Source organism: Salmo trutta, chromosome 26 (assembly GCF_901001165.1).
Source record: "Salmo trutta chromosome 26, fSalTru1.1, whole genome shotgun sequence".
NCBI lineage: Eukaryota > Metazoa > Chordata > Actinopteri > Salmoniformes > Salmonidae > Salmo > Salmo trutta.
In genome coordinates, this window is record NC_042982.1 from 29,152,772 (window position 1) to 29,170,085 (window position 17,314).

General features: G+C 45.1%; 1 protein-coding gene across 5 annotated transcripts; it reads left to right on the top strand.

The window, feature by feature from the left end:
- Window positions 1-3,918: 3,918 nt before the first annotated feature.
- LOC115163609 (mucin-12) lies at window positions 3,919-17,249 on the top strand. Of its 5 annotated transcripts, none has more exons than XM_029715633.1 (29): window positions 3,919-4,410; window positions 4,515-4,715; window positions 4,892-5,016; window positions 5,107-5,200; window positions 5,486-5,599; window positions 5,685-5,825; window positions 6,030-6,213; window positions 7,151-7,297; window positions 7,464-7,718; window positions 7,843-7,928; window positions 8,097-8,312; window positions 8,739-8,818; window positions 9,159-9,972; window positions 10,204-10,525; window positions 10,650-10,862; window positions 11,017-11,096; window positions 11,563-11,725; window positions 11,842-12,066; window positions 12,179-12,369; window positions 12,493-12,874; window positions 13,038-13,214; window positions 13,412-13,968; window positions 14,135-14,248; window positions 14,402-14,474; window positions 15,946-16,139; window positions 16,185-16,320; window positions 16,482-16,578; window positions 16,694-16,793; window positions 17,047-17,249. In XM_029715633.1, exons 1-29 carry the CDS (start codon window positions 4,312-4,314, stop codon window positions 17,086-17,088), a joined length of 5,622 nt encoding a protein of 1,873 aa, XP_029571493.1. In that variant the 5' UTR covers window positions 3,919-4,311; the 3' UTR covers window positions 17,089-17,249. The 5 variants fall into 5 exon arrangements, with proteins under 5 accessions (XP_029571493.1, XP_029571492.1, XP_029571494.1 ...); XM_029715632.1 differs by having other exon boundaries at window positions 15,946-16,106; window positions 16,152-16,320; XM_029715634.1 differs by having other exon boundaries at window positions 11,842-11,952; window positions 15,946-16,320.
- The last annotated feature ends 65 nt before the right edge of the window (window positions 17,250-17,314 follow it).

The following is a 17,314-nucleotide window of genomic DNA, read 5'->3' on the forward strand; positions in this document are numbered from 1 at the left end:
TGTAAAGGGTTTAAACACTGTTTCCCATGCTCGTTCAATCAACCATAAATAATTAATGAACATGCACCTGTGGAACGGTCGTTAAGACACTAACAGCTTACAGACGGTAGGCAATTAAGGTCACAGTTATGAAAACTTAGGACACTAAGGAGGCCTAGGGAGACTGAAAAACACCAAAAGAAAGATGCCCAGGGTCCCTGCTCATTTGTGTGAACTTGACTCAGGCATGCTACAAGGAGGCATGAGGACTGCAAATGTGGCCAGGGCAATATATTGCAATGTCCGTACTGTGAGACGCCTAAGACAGCGCTACAGGGAGACAGGACGGACAGCTGATCGTCCTCACAATGGTAGACCACGTGTAACACCTGCACAGGATCGGTACATCTGAACATCACACCTGCGGGACAGGTTCAGGATGGCAACAACAACTGCCCGAGTTACACCAGGAACGCACAATCCCTCCATCAGTGCTCAGACTGTCCGCGAGAGGCTGGACTGAGGGCTTATAGGCATGTTGTAAGGCAGGTCCTCACCAGACATCACCGGCAACAATGTTCAGAAAGGATGACTTTTGCATTCGTGTGTACTGTTCTGCAGAACTACCACTGGTAGTGGACTATGCTGCCACCTACAGTGCATTTCGATATACAATATGGGTAACGTTAGGTTCCAGAGGCATTCCTTTAAACTGACATATGGAATTGTTTTAAGATGGTCATACTATGGATCATTTAGCTATTTGATTATGAATTGCAGGACCCCGTTAGTTATAAAAAAAATATTTAAAAAATGATTTGATACAATTAGATTTTGGACTTTAGTACTAAAGCCCATATAAATGCATTGAATATACCATTCGTAAATGGCAAAAAGGACAGTCAAAAAATAAATAATAAGAAACAATGTTTTGAAGTGTCTGTCCTAAATCTTACTCAGGAAATATATATATACTACCTTCATACTTCCATTCGTTTTTTTTAACCCAGTGCTGGTTACTTTCAGGCAAGTCCTGTGACACTTGTGAGGATGTAGAGCAAAACGAAGAACACCATCATGTTCGTGAGTCTGCCGTTTCCATAATACGAGTTTGTAGGTCAAACCGTTCAGACACTACAGACGTGAGAAGACCGATTTTCGGGATGTTTCATGATCTTACAAACACTGCTCTAGCTCTGCCACCATTCACCGCAGATGCGGGAGTGCGACACTGGCGGATGCGGTGGCTTGTGAAGCATCTGTTAATGCTGCATGTGTTCGAATCTGATATAGGAACAAAGAGTCAATTATATTTTATACTAATGTCAATATTTATTCAGCAGTTATTAAATGGTAAATGCAAATTCCGTATATACGGGTTCACTGTAACATCACGCATGATGAAACAGAGAAGCGCCCACACCCCAAAATCCCCTCTCTTTATACTCCAACAGAGATAGTTCCTGTCAGAGTAGAGGCTCAGCATGGTTTAAACTTACTGGCCTATCGCTGGTGTTGGCGCTTAAGCTAGTCCAGCCCCTTAGCGCTGTGGCTCCGTGGTCATCTTTGCAGAAGCAGCGTCTCGTGTTGGGGCCCTCGTTGTTGTGAACTGAAGTTTCCTGTTAGGTTCTTTCTCAGTGTATTTCCATTGTTCTTTCACATGTTGCATTTAACACAGTTTAGATCGCGCCTGATTGCACCCCACTTCCCTCACATGCTCATATCTTTGCATAGCACAAGTTCCTCATTTTATTATTACCCCACACAGTTCCATTATACTTAATAGCTTAAAAGTATAGCTTAAAGCTTAGCACCCCATTATAAAGGGCCAAATCTCACACATCCAACGCAGAAAAACTGATATCTCTAGTTTAAATTGTCAGATTTTGATGGGTATTTTTTTTGTTATTTAACTGAAAGGAGCACCATGGTCAATCCGATTCTGCATTGGCTGTGCAGCATTTACAGTGATATGGCCTCTGCAGAAGTCAGGGCATTCATACTTATTGAGCTTTGCAAGGCACAAAGCTGTTGTCAAGGAAGTGAGTTTGTGTTTATACAGGACCTCCAGCCCCCCACCTACCATCAACCAATCATGTCAATGCAGAGCTATACGGAGCCCTCACATTGTTATACATTTGAAAGGCCACGGGGATGCGGTCAATCAGGCCCAGCCAATCAGAATGAGTTTTTCCCCACAAAAATTCCCTATTACAGAGAGAAATACTCCTCAGCACCCACCCCCCATGTTATTTTATTTAACCTTTATTGAACTAGGCAAGTCAGTTAAGAACAAATTATTATTTACAATGACAGCCTACATGTAAACCCCCTCGCCAAACCCTCCCCTAATTTTTTACATGTATTTATTTTATTTCACCTTTATTTAACCAGTTAGAAAAGTTGAGAACAAGTTCTCATTTACAATTGTGACCTGGCCAAGATAAAGCGAAACAGTTCGACAACATACAACAACACAGAGTTACACATGGAGTAAAACAAACATACAGTCAATAATACAGTAGAAAAATAAGTCTACATACAATGTGAGCAAATGAGGTGAGATAAGGGAGGTAAAGGCAAAAAAAAGGCCATGGTGGCAAAGTAAATACAATATAGCAAGTAAAACACTGGAATGGTAGATTTGTAGTGGAAGAAAGTGCAAAGTAGAAATAGAAATAATGGGGTGCAAAGGAGCTAAATAAATAAATACAGTAGGGGAAGAGGTAGTTGTTTTGGGCTAAATTATAGATGGGCTATGTACAGGTGCAGTGATCTGTGAGCTGCTCTGACAGCTGGTGCTTAAAGCTAGTGAGGGAGATATGTGTTTCCAGTTTCAGAGATTTTTGTAGTTCGTTCCAGTCATTGGCAGCAGAGAACTGGAAGGAGAAACGGCCAAAGGAGGAATTGGCTTTGGGGGTGATCAGAGAGATATACCTGCTGGAGCGCGTGCTACAGGTGAGTGCTGCTATGGTGACCAGTGAGCGGAGATAAGGGGGGACTTTACCTAGCAGGGTCTTGTAGATGACCTGGAGCCAGTGGGTTTGGTGACGAGTATGAAGCGAAGGCCAGCCAACGAGAGCGTACAGGTCGCAGTGGTGGGTAGTATATGGGGCTTTGGTGACAAAACAGATGGCACTGTGATAGACTGCATCCAGCTTGTTGAGTAGGGTATTGGAGGCTATTTTGTAAATGACATCGCCAAAGTCGAGGATCGGTAGGATGGTCAGTTTTACAAGGGTATGTTTGGCAGCATGATTGAAGGATGCTTTGTTGCGAAATAGGAAGCCAATTCTAGATTAAACTTTGGATTGGATATGTTTGATGTGAGTCTAATCAGCATGCTTCCTGAGACTCCACAACTGCATCACACCCTCCATATGGAGCCTCCGTCCACATTTTCGGATCAACCATAAATTGGCTCAGAATATCAGAATTGGGCTCCATGTCGAAACGCAGCCATAATCGGCCACCTTCAGGGTTAGAGTAGTGCAGAAGTTGTCATATGCTGAGGCAGTGAAGAAAGCAGAGGAAGATGGGTCAAGGGGGAGGGATCTTGAGAGGAGTGGTGTGAGTAGTAGATCTGTACCAGTACAGAGGGATAGTGATATATGTTTCAGTAAGATTGTATTTTTAACATTTATAGCAATGGTTATCAACAGTAGGGATGGAACGTAAGTCGCAGAAAATTGAGGTTGTGGTGGCATTTGCAGAGAGGTACTTGAGTGTGCGAAACTTGACATCAGAAGAGTTACAGGGTGTGATAAGTGGTGATGTCCCATCCTTTCAGTTTGTTGCCATGAGGTAGGACTAAATAGATATAAATAGTGGAGTAGGGTGGTGTTATTTTTTGTGAGTGTGGTGTTAGATGGTAGGGTATTTATTTATTTCAAGCAGTTGTACTCCAGTGTAGTAGGTGGCGGTAATGCAAGATCGGCCACCTTTTGGGCATGGTGGAACGCATCCAATCACATGATTTAGAGCGCAGTTTAAATTTCAGGAAGTGACGTTTGACAACGAAATAACGCTTTCACTCGTTGGCATGGATTTTGGCTAATAAACAACACTTTGGAGGGGGATTTTGTAACGCATTTGAACGTTAGCTACTTCAAATTAGCACAGTGTTTTGTTTATTTGTTTAGCTAATCCATCAATATTTAAACAATTTAGATTGCGAAAACGGGAATATTTTTCCTACTCTGAAGTCTCTGGTGCTAGCTAGCTAGTTTAGCACAACTGGCTGGCCTTTGTTTGTCATGGGTGTTTTTCAGCCAGTGCAGTTGACCAGCTAACTAATATTTTCGCCTTTCAACATCCCTGAATTTTATAAAGATGAAGAGAAAAGTGTCTCGATTACGGTTAAGTCCAAATGAAGAAGCTCAACTCATTCGAGAGGAACACGAGCGGAGAAGGAAGCTGCGAATACAACAGGTATAAAGTAGCTAACAACGAACACTCGCTCTCAGTGACGATGCATATATCCTGTCAATGCATACACTACCAAATGCTGATCATTACCTACCACTCTCTCACAGGTGCGGGAACAGGAGCGGTATATCGCTCTTCAAATCCGCACGGAGGTGCAACACCGAAGGGAGCGCGAGCTGCAAAACCTGGCAGAGGAGTTGAAGGAGGAGTGGGAGCAACAGCAGAGTGAGAAACTGGAGACCCTGCAAAAGTTATACCAGGACAATCTCCGAGTTTTGGGAGAGGGACATAGAAGTGCCAAAGAAAATGTAAACTCTCAACCTATGTCTTAGCAATGTCTGATACATTACAGGCTGCCAGTGTAACTTTACTGGGTTTTGTAAGAATTTTTAAGCGACTTGGGTCATGCCCCAGATCACAAAATACCTGTATCTTTACTTCACTATACAACTGGTTGATCAATGCACACTTCTTGTTTCCCCAGGAGCCTGACTGGGAGGCAATTGCACAGAAAAATGAGGAGAACCATGTTCGGGCAGATGAGCGCTATCGAGTAGCCCTCAAAGAGCTCAAATCACAGAGACAGAAAGATCAGGAGGAACAAAATCGGTGAGGCAACTGGATTTTATTTGGACAAACAAACATGGGATTGTTACATTGTTTGATATTAAATCTGGGATGTTTTCCTTCTCCCTCAAGTTTTATCGAGGCTAGGAAGAAGTCCATACAGGTGGAGAAGGAGAGGGCAGCAAAAGTGGCCAACTTCCCATCCCTTCCACCCAACCCAATTGAGGTACAATTTAATGTTTAGGAATTGGGCATATTGGGACCTATGGTCATACCAGTAAAAAGTTGTATTCCGAGCCTGTAGGTTTGCGATGGAAAGTTCTTAATCAAAGGCACTGTAACAATGGAATATAGAGCTCTCCTTCCAAACCCACATACCACTCTTAAAGCACACATTTAATTAACAATATTCTATTGTAGTATGAGCAAACAGCAGTCTCAGTAGGTCTTATCAAAACAATTCCAGCAAATATATTCTCAAATTTTGTGCATTTCTTTTTACTGTTAACAGAATATTGAGTCAAGGAAGCTGCATGCAGTGAAGAAATCAGACGTGGATGCCTTCTCTGTGACTCACTATCATATGCCAGAGACTGCAGTGGACAGGGAAGTCGACACGGCACAGGTAATCTATCTTTAAAAGCTCAAAAATGGCCCAGTGTGATATATTGTCCTCTTTCTATTGTAACCTGTGTGTTTTGTTCCCCCAGCCAAACGCACAAGAGGTGGCATTGGAGGAGATGCAGCGCCTGCAGGAGTTAGGACAGGAGGAGCAGAAGGAGAGACGGGAGCAGCTGGAGAAGGCTCGTCTCAGGGGTAACCACGCGCTGAGAAGGGAACAGCTCACACAGGTACATACTGCTACACAACCACACTCACCTTGTTCAAGACGATTCAAGTGATAACATGAAAGAAAAGTTAATGTACAACTTTCTGCGTAATGAGGCTAAACCTGTCCTGAGATGTTAAATGAATTCCTGAAATACTTTGAATGCATATTGTATGCGTCAAGGCCAAAACAACAGCAATACCTATGTTTGTTTTGGCTGTATCAGGACCGAGAGCGCCTCTTGGTGGAGCTGGAACACATGCATCAGACAGACCTTTTGAGGCGCAGGCAGGTGATGGCTCAGATGCCTGCCCAGATCTTCCAGCCGCTCCACAAGAGACAGGAGATGAGGGAGGACTGGCAGAGGGATATGGAGTTCGCCTTCGAGGACATGTACACTGGAGAGAGGAGTAAGGAGGGGGTGATCCAAATCATAATACATGTTTCATTGTTCTCTCTGCAGCAATGTTTTTCTACTCTGGCCCCGAGGACAACATTTGTTGGTATTGCCATGGTGCGTAGATAAGTTTTACATACCGTAATTTCAGGACTATAAGCCGCAACTTTTTTCCCAGGCTTTGAACCTCGCGGCTTAAACAATGACGCGGCTAATATATGGATTTTTCCCGCTTTCAATTATTTTTTTCTCCAAAAAAACACATTCTATGACGTGCTCAGTTTTTTGGCGGCATGAAGCTTTCATTTGACCAATGAAATTGCCGAACGGGTTAAGGTCAAACAACTTTTTTGTTTACTGTTTAGATTAAATCGAGCACTCTCAAACTTCCCATCATTCTGATTACGGTAGTCATTTTGTCGCCCTCATCATGGCAAAGACACGGAGAAATGCATATGATGCAGCTTTCAAGTTGAAGGCGATTTGATCTGGCTGTTGGAAAAGGAAATAGAGCTGCTGCACGGGAGCTTGGTCTTAATGAGTCGATGATAAGACGTTGGAAACAGCAGCGTGAGGAATTGACTCAGTGCAAAAAGACAACTAAAGCTTTCAGAGGGAAGAAAAGCAGATGGCCCGAACTAGAAAATGAGCTCGAAGACTGGGTCAACACACAGAGAGCAGACGGCCGAGGTGTTGCGGCTTATAGACATGTGCGGCTTATTTATGTTCAAAATATATATATTTTTTAAATTCAGTGGGTGCGGCTTATATTCAGGTGCGCTCAATAGTCCGGAAATTACGCTAATTGAAATGGAGACATTGACTCTATCCCAGACAGAGTAGTGTAGACACACATATTATTATGGGACCTAATTAGTAATTACCATTAGTCAGTTGGAGTGGAGTTTCTCTTTCGTCTAATTAAACCTGTACTGATCTCTTGCCTGCAGGAGTGAAAGGTGACCTGGTGCTGCAGCTGGTCCCAGAGCCTCTCCCAGCTGTGTCCACTGGCAGCCAGGATGAAGACCTAGACCTGACCCAGGAGGCCACACCTGACCTTACACCCTTGGCTGGGGCAGAGGAACAACAGGATGAAGGTGAAGAGATGGAGAAATTTCTGCTGTTGGACTCCGGCTTTGATTAGTGTTTGATTTGCTGACTATCAGAGTATGACCATAGTGTTGTCAAGAAAGGTTATGTGGAAACTAATAAATGGAGTTGGATCGTGTGCACAAAATAAACTTTTTTTGTCTGTCATTGTAGAACAATCCAGGCCTCTAGGTGGCGCTCCCAGACAGGCCTTGAAGAAACTATTGAGCCGCATCAGGTCACAGAGAGACCAGTGGAGCTACCGGAGGCTGGTTGATCCCCCAGGTGACTGCCGAACTACTCCGACAGCAGAGTGCGACACGTCCGCAGGTGTTACAACCATTGAGACAGGTTCTCTGGCCAGCGAGGAGAGGGGCCGACCTTTGACCACTATTCCCAGACTCCCTGACCCCTCTCAGTCAGCCCAAGGTTAGTGAGCCCTTGGTAGATCTTCTTGATTTGCTGCTACAATGTTGAAGGTTCAAGAGAAGCATTTTTTTTATGTAGTGTTTTTATTTTAATGATCCATTTCATGTATTTTATCTGACAACAGAAGAGTCCATAGTGGCTGGTACCCTGCTCCATCCTGATAAACAAGCCATCAAGATCCACACATTTGAAACCGAGAGGAAGAGGAGGGTGTGTGTCTTTGTATCTATGTATTCATGCATGTCCATAACATGTCTGCATAATATATCTGTCTTGAGTGGGAGGGGGGTGTAAAAGAAAGTGAATGTATTAACTTCCTGGGAAAGTCTTTAAAGCTGGAAGCTCATAGTTTGCCCTGTGGTTGCCTTTGTTGTCCAGGAAGAGGAGCTGGAGAGGCAAAAGCAGGAGCAGATAGCCCTGCTACAGGAGTTAGAGGAGAAGAAGAGCAGGCTGGAGCTGCTGCTGCAGGAGGCCCAGCAAGAGAGAGAGCAGCTGCAGACGGCCATGAACCAGGACACAGCTGCTGCATCTGGAACAACGAAAACACCAGCCCAGGACGTCACCTCTGTCAGCCCTGCTGCTCCAACTCCCGAGGTGGGTGGGATTGTGTGTGAATAGATGTGGTGGGATTGTGTGTGTGTGTGTGTATTTATCTGAGCCATGATGTAAATCAATAATACCCTGAATTATATTTTAAAATATATTTCATGATGGTTTCTACACTTGAACTGAGCTCTGTGTGTGTGTGTGTGTGTGTGTGTGTGTGTGTGTGTGAGCCATGATGTAAACCAATATTACCCTGAACTGAAGTATATTTTCAATATATTTCATGATGGTTTCTACACTTGAACTGAGCTCTGTGTGTGAGCGTGAGCCATGATGTAAATCAATATTACCCTGAACTGAAGTATATCTTCAATATATTTCATGATGGTTTCTACACTTGAACTGAGCTCCATGTGTTTGACTGTGTGTTTCCACATATGCGACACTGACTTGTTCTGTGTTTGTCCTGTGCAGTCTACTATAACCTCAGCTGCTGAGGATGACCACTCCAGGAGAATCAGAGAGTATCAGCAGCGTCTCTTAGACCAGAACAGGTGTGTGTCTCACAATGGCTGATTCATATGATGAAATGAAAACATTTAAAACAGCTGCCTATTGCTGATTTGTGTATCTCATGTGACAGGTAGCCTAGCGGTTAAGAGCGTTGTGCCAGTAACTGAAAGGTCACTGGTTCAAATCCCTGAGCCTACTAGGTGAAAAATCTCTGCCCTTGAGTGAGGCACTAAATGCTAATTTGCTATGGCTGACCCTATCTGTCGTATTTGACAATAAAATATATATATATTTAAACACCTATCTTGTCTTATGTCTTCTTTTCTGGTTGTTTTTGGTCATTTATTTCAAAACATTATTTTCAATGTTTCAATCTCTTAGGCTTCATAAGCAGTCCGTGGAGGAGGCTCGCCGACGTCTGGAAGAGTACCAACGCACGCTAAGGAACCGCTACTCTGGTGTAACTATGTCAACATGTCTCCCTCCTGGTACCACAGCCCGTCTTCTACCACACTTTAAAGGAGGAATCAATCCCCCAGCAGTGCCCCTAGAACTCCCCTCTGGTTCTGTCCTGCTCCCCTGTCTCCCTGAATCACTTAGTCCCCACTCTAGAGCTCACACCCCTTTGGACCTCCCCACACAGGAGCCCTCCATCTTGGCTCAAACTCTCTTCCTCCCTGGCACTGCAGTTGGCTCGCATATTAACTCCAGAACCTCACCAGTGCAGCTAGAACCCACCTCTGAAAGCCTAACGGACCAAAGAGCAGGTGTTTGGCTGGCGGACAATGTGTTTAGTAGGGTCACAGAGGACGTCCCTGAGAAGCTACCTCCACCCTCTACCTCGTTAGACCCCCAGCCCTACAGACCACATCCTGTTTCCCTCCACCCTACTCCACACATCCCACTCCCATCAAGAACTGACCCCATCCCACCCATCAGCCCAACCCTTTCAGAAGAGTCAGCTACTCTCCCTGGGGAGGCCCCGGTAAATCCTGGGTCTCTCCTGCGGGCCCCGGCCAAGTTTGGGGAGGAGGTGGAGAGGCAGAGGCAGGAGCTACGGGAGGCCCAGTGGCGGGTGGAGGCCCAGAGGGAGGTGCTCTTCATGCAGCAGAGGGAACTAGAGGAGCAACAGAGGGAGCAGAGGAGGAGACAGAGGGAGGTGTTACAGGCACTGCTCACTGCTGATGACACACAGGTAAGGAAATGAACGACACCTTAAGGGTTTTACCTGCTGTTACTAAGGCAGGGCTGCTATTGGTTTAAAGTGATTCAAAAAGTAAGAGTAACACTGACATGTAGAACTAATAGTTAGCCCAAACATGTACATTATGTCAATGAAATTGCATGGATATACTTTGCCTACTGACTATAAAGTAGCTTACCAGCTGTGTCTGTCTCTGTATCGATCTCTGTGTGGCTCCACCAGCCTGGTCCAGAGACCGCTGATGGTTTGGGGTCAGAGGTCCTGGGGTCAGAGCGTCTCCGTCTGATGGCAGCTCTGCTTCGGGCCATCGAGGAGTCCAATGGGCAAACCTCAACATCGGTAGAATCCAGTCAGAGCCAAGACGACACACTTGACGTCCAGAGTTCACACTCAGACAGACCCGCCCCTCACCCACTCCCCCACCCCCGGGCAGCCAAACCCCCGGTGGCCCGCGCCAGGCTGGCCGTCATGGAGATGACAGAGCAGCATGAGCTCAGTGCCATCCAGGAAGTGGAGACGCCAGCCAATGCCAGCCTGATCACAGGTCAGCCAGCCACACCCACAGGGGGCACCATACACCACACGGCAGGGGTCAACTCTAGTAACCACTTGTATACATCCTTCATAAACAAGCGTGTATCTCTAACCAGCTTCTGTGTATTGTGCAGAAGAGAGTGTGGCATTATCTATTGAAAGGGCAATCCCAGAAGAACAGGACCACTCGGCCAACTCTGAGAGAGGTCACTCCAGTACCTCTGTGTCCAGTGCATGGGAACACACAGCTGGGACTGGGAGTGAGACATTAACCGGGTCTGGTAGACCCAGTAAGCTGTCCTGGAGAGAGAGACTACGGCTGGAGGCTGGTGCCTCTCCTGGACCGGGTAAGGAAAAGGGGAATAGGGAGATATCTTATGCCAGGGTGGTTACCACAGGAGTATAAAATAAGGATCCGTTCACTTTTATAAGATTTAGACTGATGGTCATGGAGTCCTCTGCTATTTTCAGTCACTCTAATCCAACTGTCCTATGTCCTAGATCCCACCCCAGCACTCCCAGAACGGTCTTATCACTCCTGTGAGTTTGGGAGAGGTGTCCTTGGTAAATCTCCTACAGAGGTAAGGGTTTTTACTGGTTCCATTTCCCCCTCCGAGGTCCACCATATTGTGGATAAATGATAAGTTGCCAAATCTGAGGGTTTGTGGTCTATCCTACAATACCATGATATTGCTCGAGAAGCAGTTTTTTTGTTTTTGTGTGTGTCTTGTGTTTGTGTCTGGCTTTCTGTTTATTTTCTGAGCATGATGTCAATCAATATTACCCTGAATTGAAGTATATTTGAAATATATTTCGTGATGGTTTCTACACTTGAACTGAGTTCTGTGTGTGTGTTTTCTTTCTGAGCCATGATGTAAATCAATTGTTCCTGAAGTATATGTGAAAACATATTTCATGAAGGTTTCTACACTTGAACTGAGCTCTTTCCACAGTGTTATTTATATACAGTCGCTACGTTATTATACCCTTCCTGTCTAACCCTGGTGTCTTCCCGTGTATTGTGTACCTGTCATCTGTGTTGTCCAGTTGGAGAGCCTGTCCTTCCAGTCAGCCCGTAGACCCTCAGAACCTGACTACCTGTCCTCCACCACCATCTCTTCTGGAAGCTATGTCACCACTGACCCTGAACACACCTCCACTGACCCTGAACACACCTCCACTGACCCTGAACACACCTCCACCCAAATAGGTGTGTGTGACTTGTCTGTAGGCCTGATCAATTGAGTATATACCAAGTCGGTCATGTCAGAAATGAGTTACATTTCAAATATATCTTATCCTCTTTTCTCTTTTTTTCCCCATAAGACTCTTCCCTGCTCTTGGCTGGGTTTGGAATGGGAGGAGGAGGAAAAAATAAAACGTCATCGGTCAATGGCTCCTCTTCATCCAGACACAGTTCCTGTAGGGGCGTATCTGGTACTGGGTCTCCCATTTTAGACTCACTCATACACAGCAGCAGTATCCAGCGCATCATAGACAAATACACCAGGGAGCTCAACTTTTCTCTTAGTACTGCTGGGAACCAGATGGGTACACACACAATTTGAATCTTTCTTTTTGATTATAGTATCCTATAGTAGTGAATTTCCAAACAGCAGCCTCTTACAATTCCCCTTTTCTTCCTCTTCCTCCTCCCATCCAGGTCCATCTGCAGTGATAGAGGGGTCTGTGTGTGAGGAGCCAAGCTCCTCTGTGTCACAGCAGAAGCAGCAGCAGAAGCCCTGGTCTAAGCTACTGCAGGAGAATGAGGGACCGGACAGGTCACCTGTTTGGGGGGCCGATCCACACACTCTCCCCTCGGACAGAGAGTCAGGAGCTCAGAGGCACGACCAGGTGGGTCCATCAACACCCTCGTACTCCATTCAATGGCATTATGGGTTCAGAGTAAATATTCCGATTTTTAGTATCAACATTAACTAATTCAAGGCATCTCTTTTTTTATTTTTCTTTGTTAAGGAATGGGACAACACTGTCAACCGGATCATGGATCGCCTCTCAGACAAGTCCTCTTCATTGGTTCTGGACCAGGGGTGGGACTCCACTATCAGCCCAATGACTGGCCAGCCCTCGGATAAGTCATCCTCGCCGGGCCAAGGGTGGGACTCTACTTTGAGCCGAATGATTGGCCAGCTCTCAGGTCAATCAACCTCACTGGACCAAGGGTGGGATTCGACTTTGAGCAGAATGATTGGCATGCTCTCCAATCAGTCAACCTCTGTCAGCCAGCGACTGGACCAGTCATCCCAGTGGCTAGATGAAGTCCAGGATGAGAGCCGGGTGATGAGGTCTCTGGTTGGAGAGCTGGATGAGTCTGCTGCCCAATGGAGTGGGAGCTCAGGTAACCGAGTCAGTGAATATGGATTAAATATCACTGTGTTGGCTTGTGTTATTGCATGTCTTATTTCAGTGTGTAAGAGCACATTTCTTGCTAATGCTATACTGAAACATGATTTAAAAAATAAAAAAAATAACATTAGAAGCTGGTGGTTCTAACTCCCTAGGCTGGGTGGATCTGAGGGTCTCGGGCCAGACAGGAGCGTCTTCTGATCCAGAGGGAGCCCCTGAGTCCCAGTTACTGAGCAGCTCCTCTCTCCCTGGACGGGAGCCTCCGCCACATCCACACTACCAGAGCCTGCAGCACTCTGGGGCCAGCTCCCAGGAAGCAGACAGGACTGGGGGTGAGTCTATTAGAGACGTTTTCTAATGATGAATCGGAATTCCCTGATATTCTTTTTGACCTCATCCTCCATTTCCTGCGGCATTCACATTGACCCACCCGCTAACTAGTATTCCCCAATCCCTCATTTGTTGTGATGATATGGCTGAGGTACTAGGTTCTAACTGTTCATATTTTTACCTCTGTTCTGTCTCTCAGTGGATCCAGCCTCCGACTCCTTCCACCCCCTCCTGGCTGAGGTCACGCACAACGAGACAGCCGAACCCTCCATGACCTTTCACCTTCCAGAAGAGGAAGTGGAGGGGCTATGTTCCCACGACGAAGATGATGACCATGAAGCACCTGCAGGGGACCTTGAGCTCTCTGCATGCTCAGAGGAGTTTGAGGATGACACAGACCCCTCCGTCACCTCTGAACCCTCTCCTGAGGGCCTGAGAGGAGGGGAGGAACCACCTCAGCCCTCGCCCGCCCTGCATGACTCCTTGTACCAGCTGACCACGTCCCAGTGCCTCTCCCATGACTCTGCCCTGCAGGTATTCTCTGGAGCGGAGGAGGTTGGTCTAGCAGCCTGTGAAGATGTCTCCACTTTGGACATGCCACTTGAAGGAGGGGACACTGATATGGAGAGTACACCAGCACCTCAGAGACTTGACCAAAGAGGTGCTATTAAAATTGAGGACCTGGGTGCAGGAAAGCCAGATGACCAGCTATGTTCAGAGTCAAAGATCAGCCCTCCCATCTGGGAGAGAATAATGGTATGTATTTCATGACATTTTCTTCACTATTAAAATGTTTTCCTGACTTTGGGTCCAGTGAAGGGGTTGTGTTAATGGATGTCACTCAAGAGGCGGGCTTTGAGAAGGAGTCTTCTGTGCTGCTATTGGTTGATCTGTGTGATGTCTTTCTCCTCCTCTCTCGTAGGAGGTGGGCAGTGTGAAGGGGATAATGGATGAGTCCATGCTGACCCTGGTGAGCCTGACGGACACCACACTACAGGGCCAGGAACTCACTGAGGAAGAGGAAGGAGAGATGGAGGTATCAGACCAAGAAGACGCTGAGAAACAATACGTTGTGGAAAAGTTGATTGCCCAATGACCAGAGGAGTCTGAAGACTGAATCTCGTCTGTAACCTCCTCCGCTGCATGCATTGTTTTGGGTAGTCTCTGAACTTGGTGTGATGTTTTCTAGGAATCAAAGTCGACGATGTTGCCGGAGGAGGACGCCAGCCTACAGGAGGAAGAGACAACCCACTCTCGTGCAGGTGAGAACCAGAAGACCTGAAACTTCTCTGGCTCCTACTTAGGGCTGGGCGATATATCGATATAAAAAATATATCGATATATTTTAAATGTGATATGAAATTAGACCATTTCGCATATATCGATATAGTTCAAATTTGCGCTTTGATCCTTGCTCCAAGCAAGCTGCAGACCCGGAGCTCTCTGCGCTGCTCCCCGCGCCCCGCCCCTCTTTCATGCACAGAGGGGGGAGGGGCAGGAACAGACACTTCAACAAACATGGAGGAAGCAACAGCGGAGCGTTTTGAGGAGGAATTGGTTAGTAAAAGAAAAAGCATTGGCTCAGTAATTTGGAGATGGTTCGGATTAAAAGTATCAGATGAGCAACAAAATCACGTTATATGTAGGCAGTGCCATAAAAAAGTTACAGCCAGGGGTGGAAGCACTACAAATCTTTTTCACCACCTAAAACAGTGGCACAAACTGCAATACGAAGAGTGTGTGAAACTGCGCGCTGCAGAAGCCCCAGCCGCAAGCCGTCGACAACCCGAAAAAGCTCCAGCCCCGAAACAAAGCTCACTGCAAACTTCATTTTCCCGCAGTGTGCCTAATGTCTACCTCAAGACAGCATTACTGTTTATCAAAGTAAAAAAGAGGGGGAAAATGTTTATTGAGTTGATAGTCTGTTTCTTGTGCAACTGGTTGAGGCTGTTCAGATAAGAAATTGAGTTAACAAAAAGCAAATGGTAATCTAAGGCTGATCTTTAAAAAACATTTTCTCAAACTGAGCACTTTATTTTGTTCTTTATTTATATATAATTGCTGCCCTAACTAGGGTTTGTCATATTTTATTATTTTGTAATGTTCGTTATTTGCATCTGTGGATTTGTTAGAAAGAAGAAATCTGTAATTTGATTTTAATAAGCCATTTAAAGTTGTCAAACTAAAAAAAAGTTGACTTTTCTCATAAATATATATAATATTTATTTCAGAAGAAGATAGGCCTATTTTATTTTATAGGCTATTTTTGTTTAAGATATTTTTATTTATTTCAATGTGCACCTTATGGAGCTTTGATTTCAAAAAAGGTACTCCTGTTGTTATACAGTGTTTATGTTTACATGTTATTGTTATTTGAACAGCTGAGCATTTAATCTGAACCAGGTGAAGAGCCCTGTTTATTATTTATTTATTTGATTTTTCAACTGTTCACTGAAATAGCCGGTTTCAATGAAACTACTTGAGACATGTCATATCTGGCTTTGACTTTGACTGAACATTTGCTCTCACTTTGCGGGAAAAATATCGGGATATATATCTTATATCGATATTCAGCCTAAATATATTGGGATATGACTTTTGGTCCATATCGCCCAGCCCTACTCCTACTCTTCTCTCTTTCCTTTCTCTGAATCCTTTCATGGTCTTTACAAGGTCTTTAAGTGCATACGTGAATCCTTTCTTATACTTGTTCTTTTCTATTTCTATGGCAAGTGATGCTACTGGAGTTCCAGTCGTGTCCCAGCGTAAATCTACAGGAGGCCTTCCAGCAGAAACGCAGAGCCCTGATCCAGAGGTCTGCCCGCAGGGTGGAGGAGATTCAGGCCAAGAAGGATGAAGCCAGGGCCAACACAATCACCAGGGCCCAGTCTGACATCAGTGAGAGTAGGGCCAACACAACCACCAGGGTCCAGTCTGACATCAGTGAGAGTAGGGCCAACACAACCACCAGGGCCCAGTCTGACCCAACCACTGTTCAGTCAACCACTTCTAAACCCAGGAGGGAGGGGAGGAGTGCAGAGTCAACCCATGCAGGAGGGTATGCCAAGCAGCCAAAGCCCCAAACTCCCTTGCAGTCTCCCATGCTAGGTAACAATTGAATAGACTAAAATAAGTATAATATTGTGTTAACAACCAACCAACACATGGAAACTCTTGGGGAAGGAATGTGGGGTTAGTAATGGGTCAAAGACTTGGTCCTATGTGTTGTAGAGTGTTACTGAACCGAGTCCTCCTCTCTTTGTCCTCAGTGAGTGAAGCCAAGCTGAAGAAGGTTGGGGAGGTGAGGATCAGCACTCCTGAGATAAGGAAACAGGATGTGGCTGAGATGCGCAAGAGAACAGAGAGGTAACAGGTTATTTCTGTTTTCTGCTCGAACAAGACCCAACCACACATCACATTAACATGATCTGATATCCGACACGTTTCTCTCATGACCTCCCTCTCGGTTGTCTCTCTGCAGGTTGTACAGCCGACTAGATGAGGTGAAGCTTCAGAAGGAGGTCAGGAGCAGACAGGAGGCATATGCCAAAAACAGGGAGAAGGCCAAAGACTTTCATAAGGTAACATTTAAAATACCCCAATGTTTAAAAGAATGAAATATGATATTAGTAGAGCATGGCGCCAGGGTTGTGGGTTTGATTCCCACGGGGGACCTGTACGAAAAAAAGTATTAATGTATGAACTCATTACTGTAAGTCGCTCTGGATAAGAGCGTCTGCTAAATGTAAAATGATATTGAAATTTAAAGTTGGTTGATGTACATCAACATTAGTCCGTTTGAATTTATATTCATTCTGTTTTCTCTCTTTACAGAAAACCTTACAGAAGCTACGGGCCAAGCAGTCTTCGCAATAATATTGAAGATCGATTGCTGTTGTCATGTGTGTTTGCATGTATTTTGTACTTGCGTGTGTGTTTGCACATATTTTGTACTTGCGTGTATACATTGTATTTTTTTGCAATTTGTAATCACTAATTTAAAAGATAATATTTGTAATAAAGTGTATATACATAAATTAGTGTTCAGTCTATTCATTACTACTTATTACTGTGTTCACACAACAAAACAACCAGTGCACTA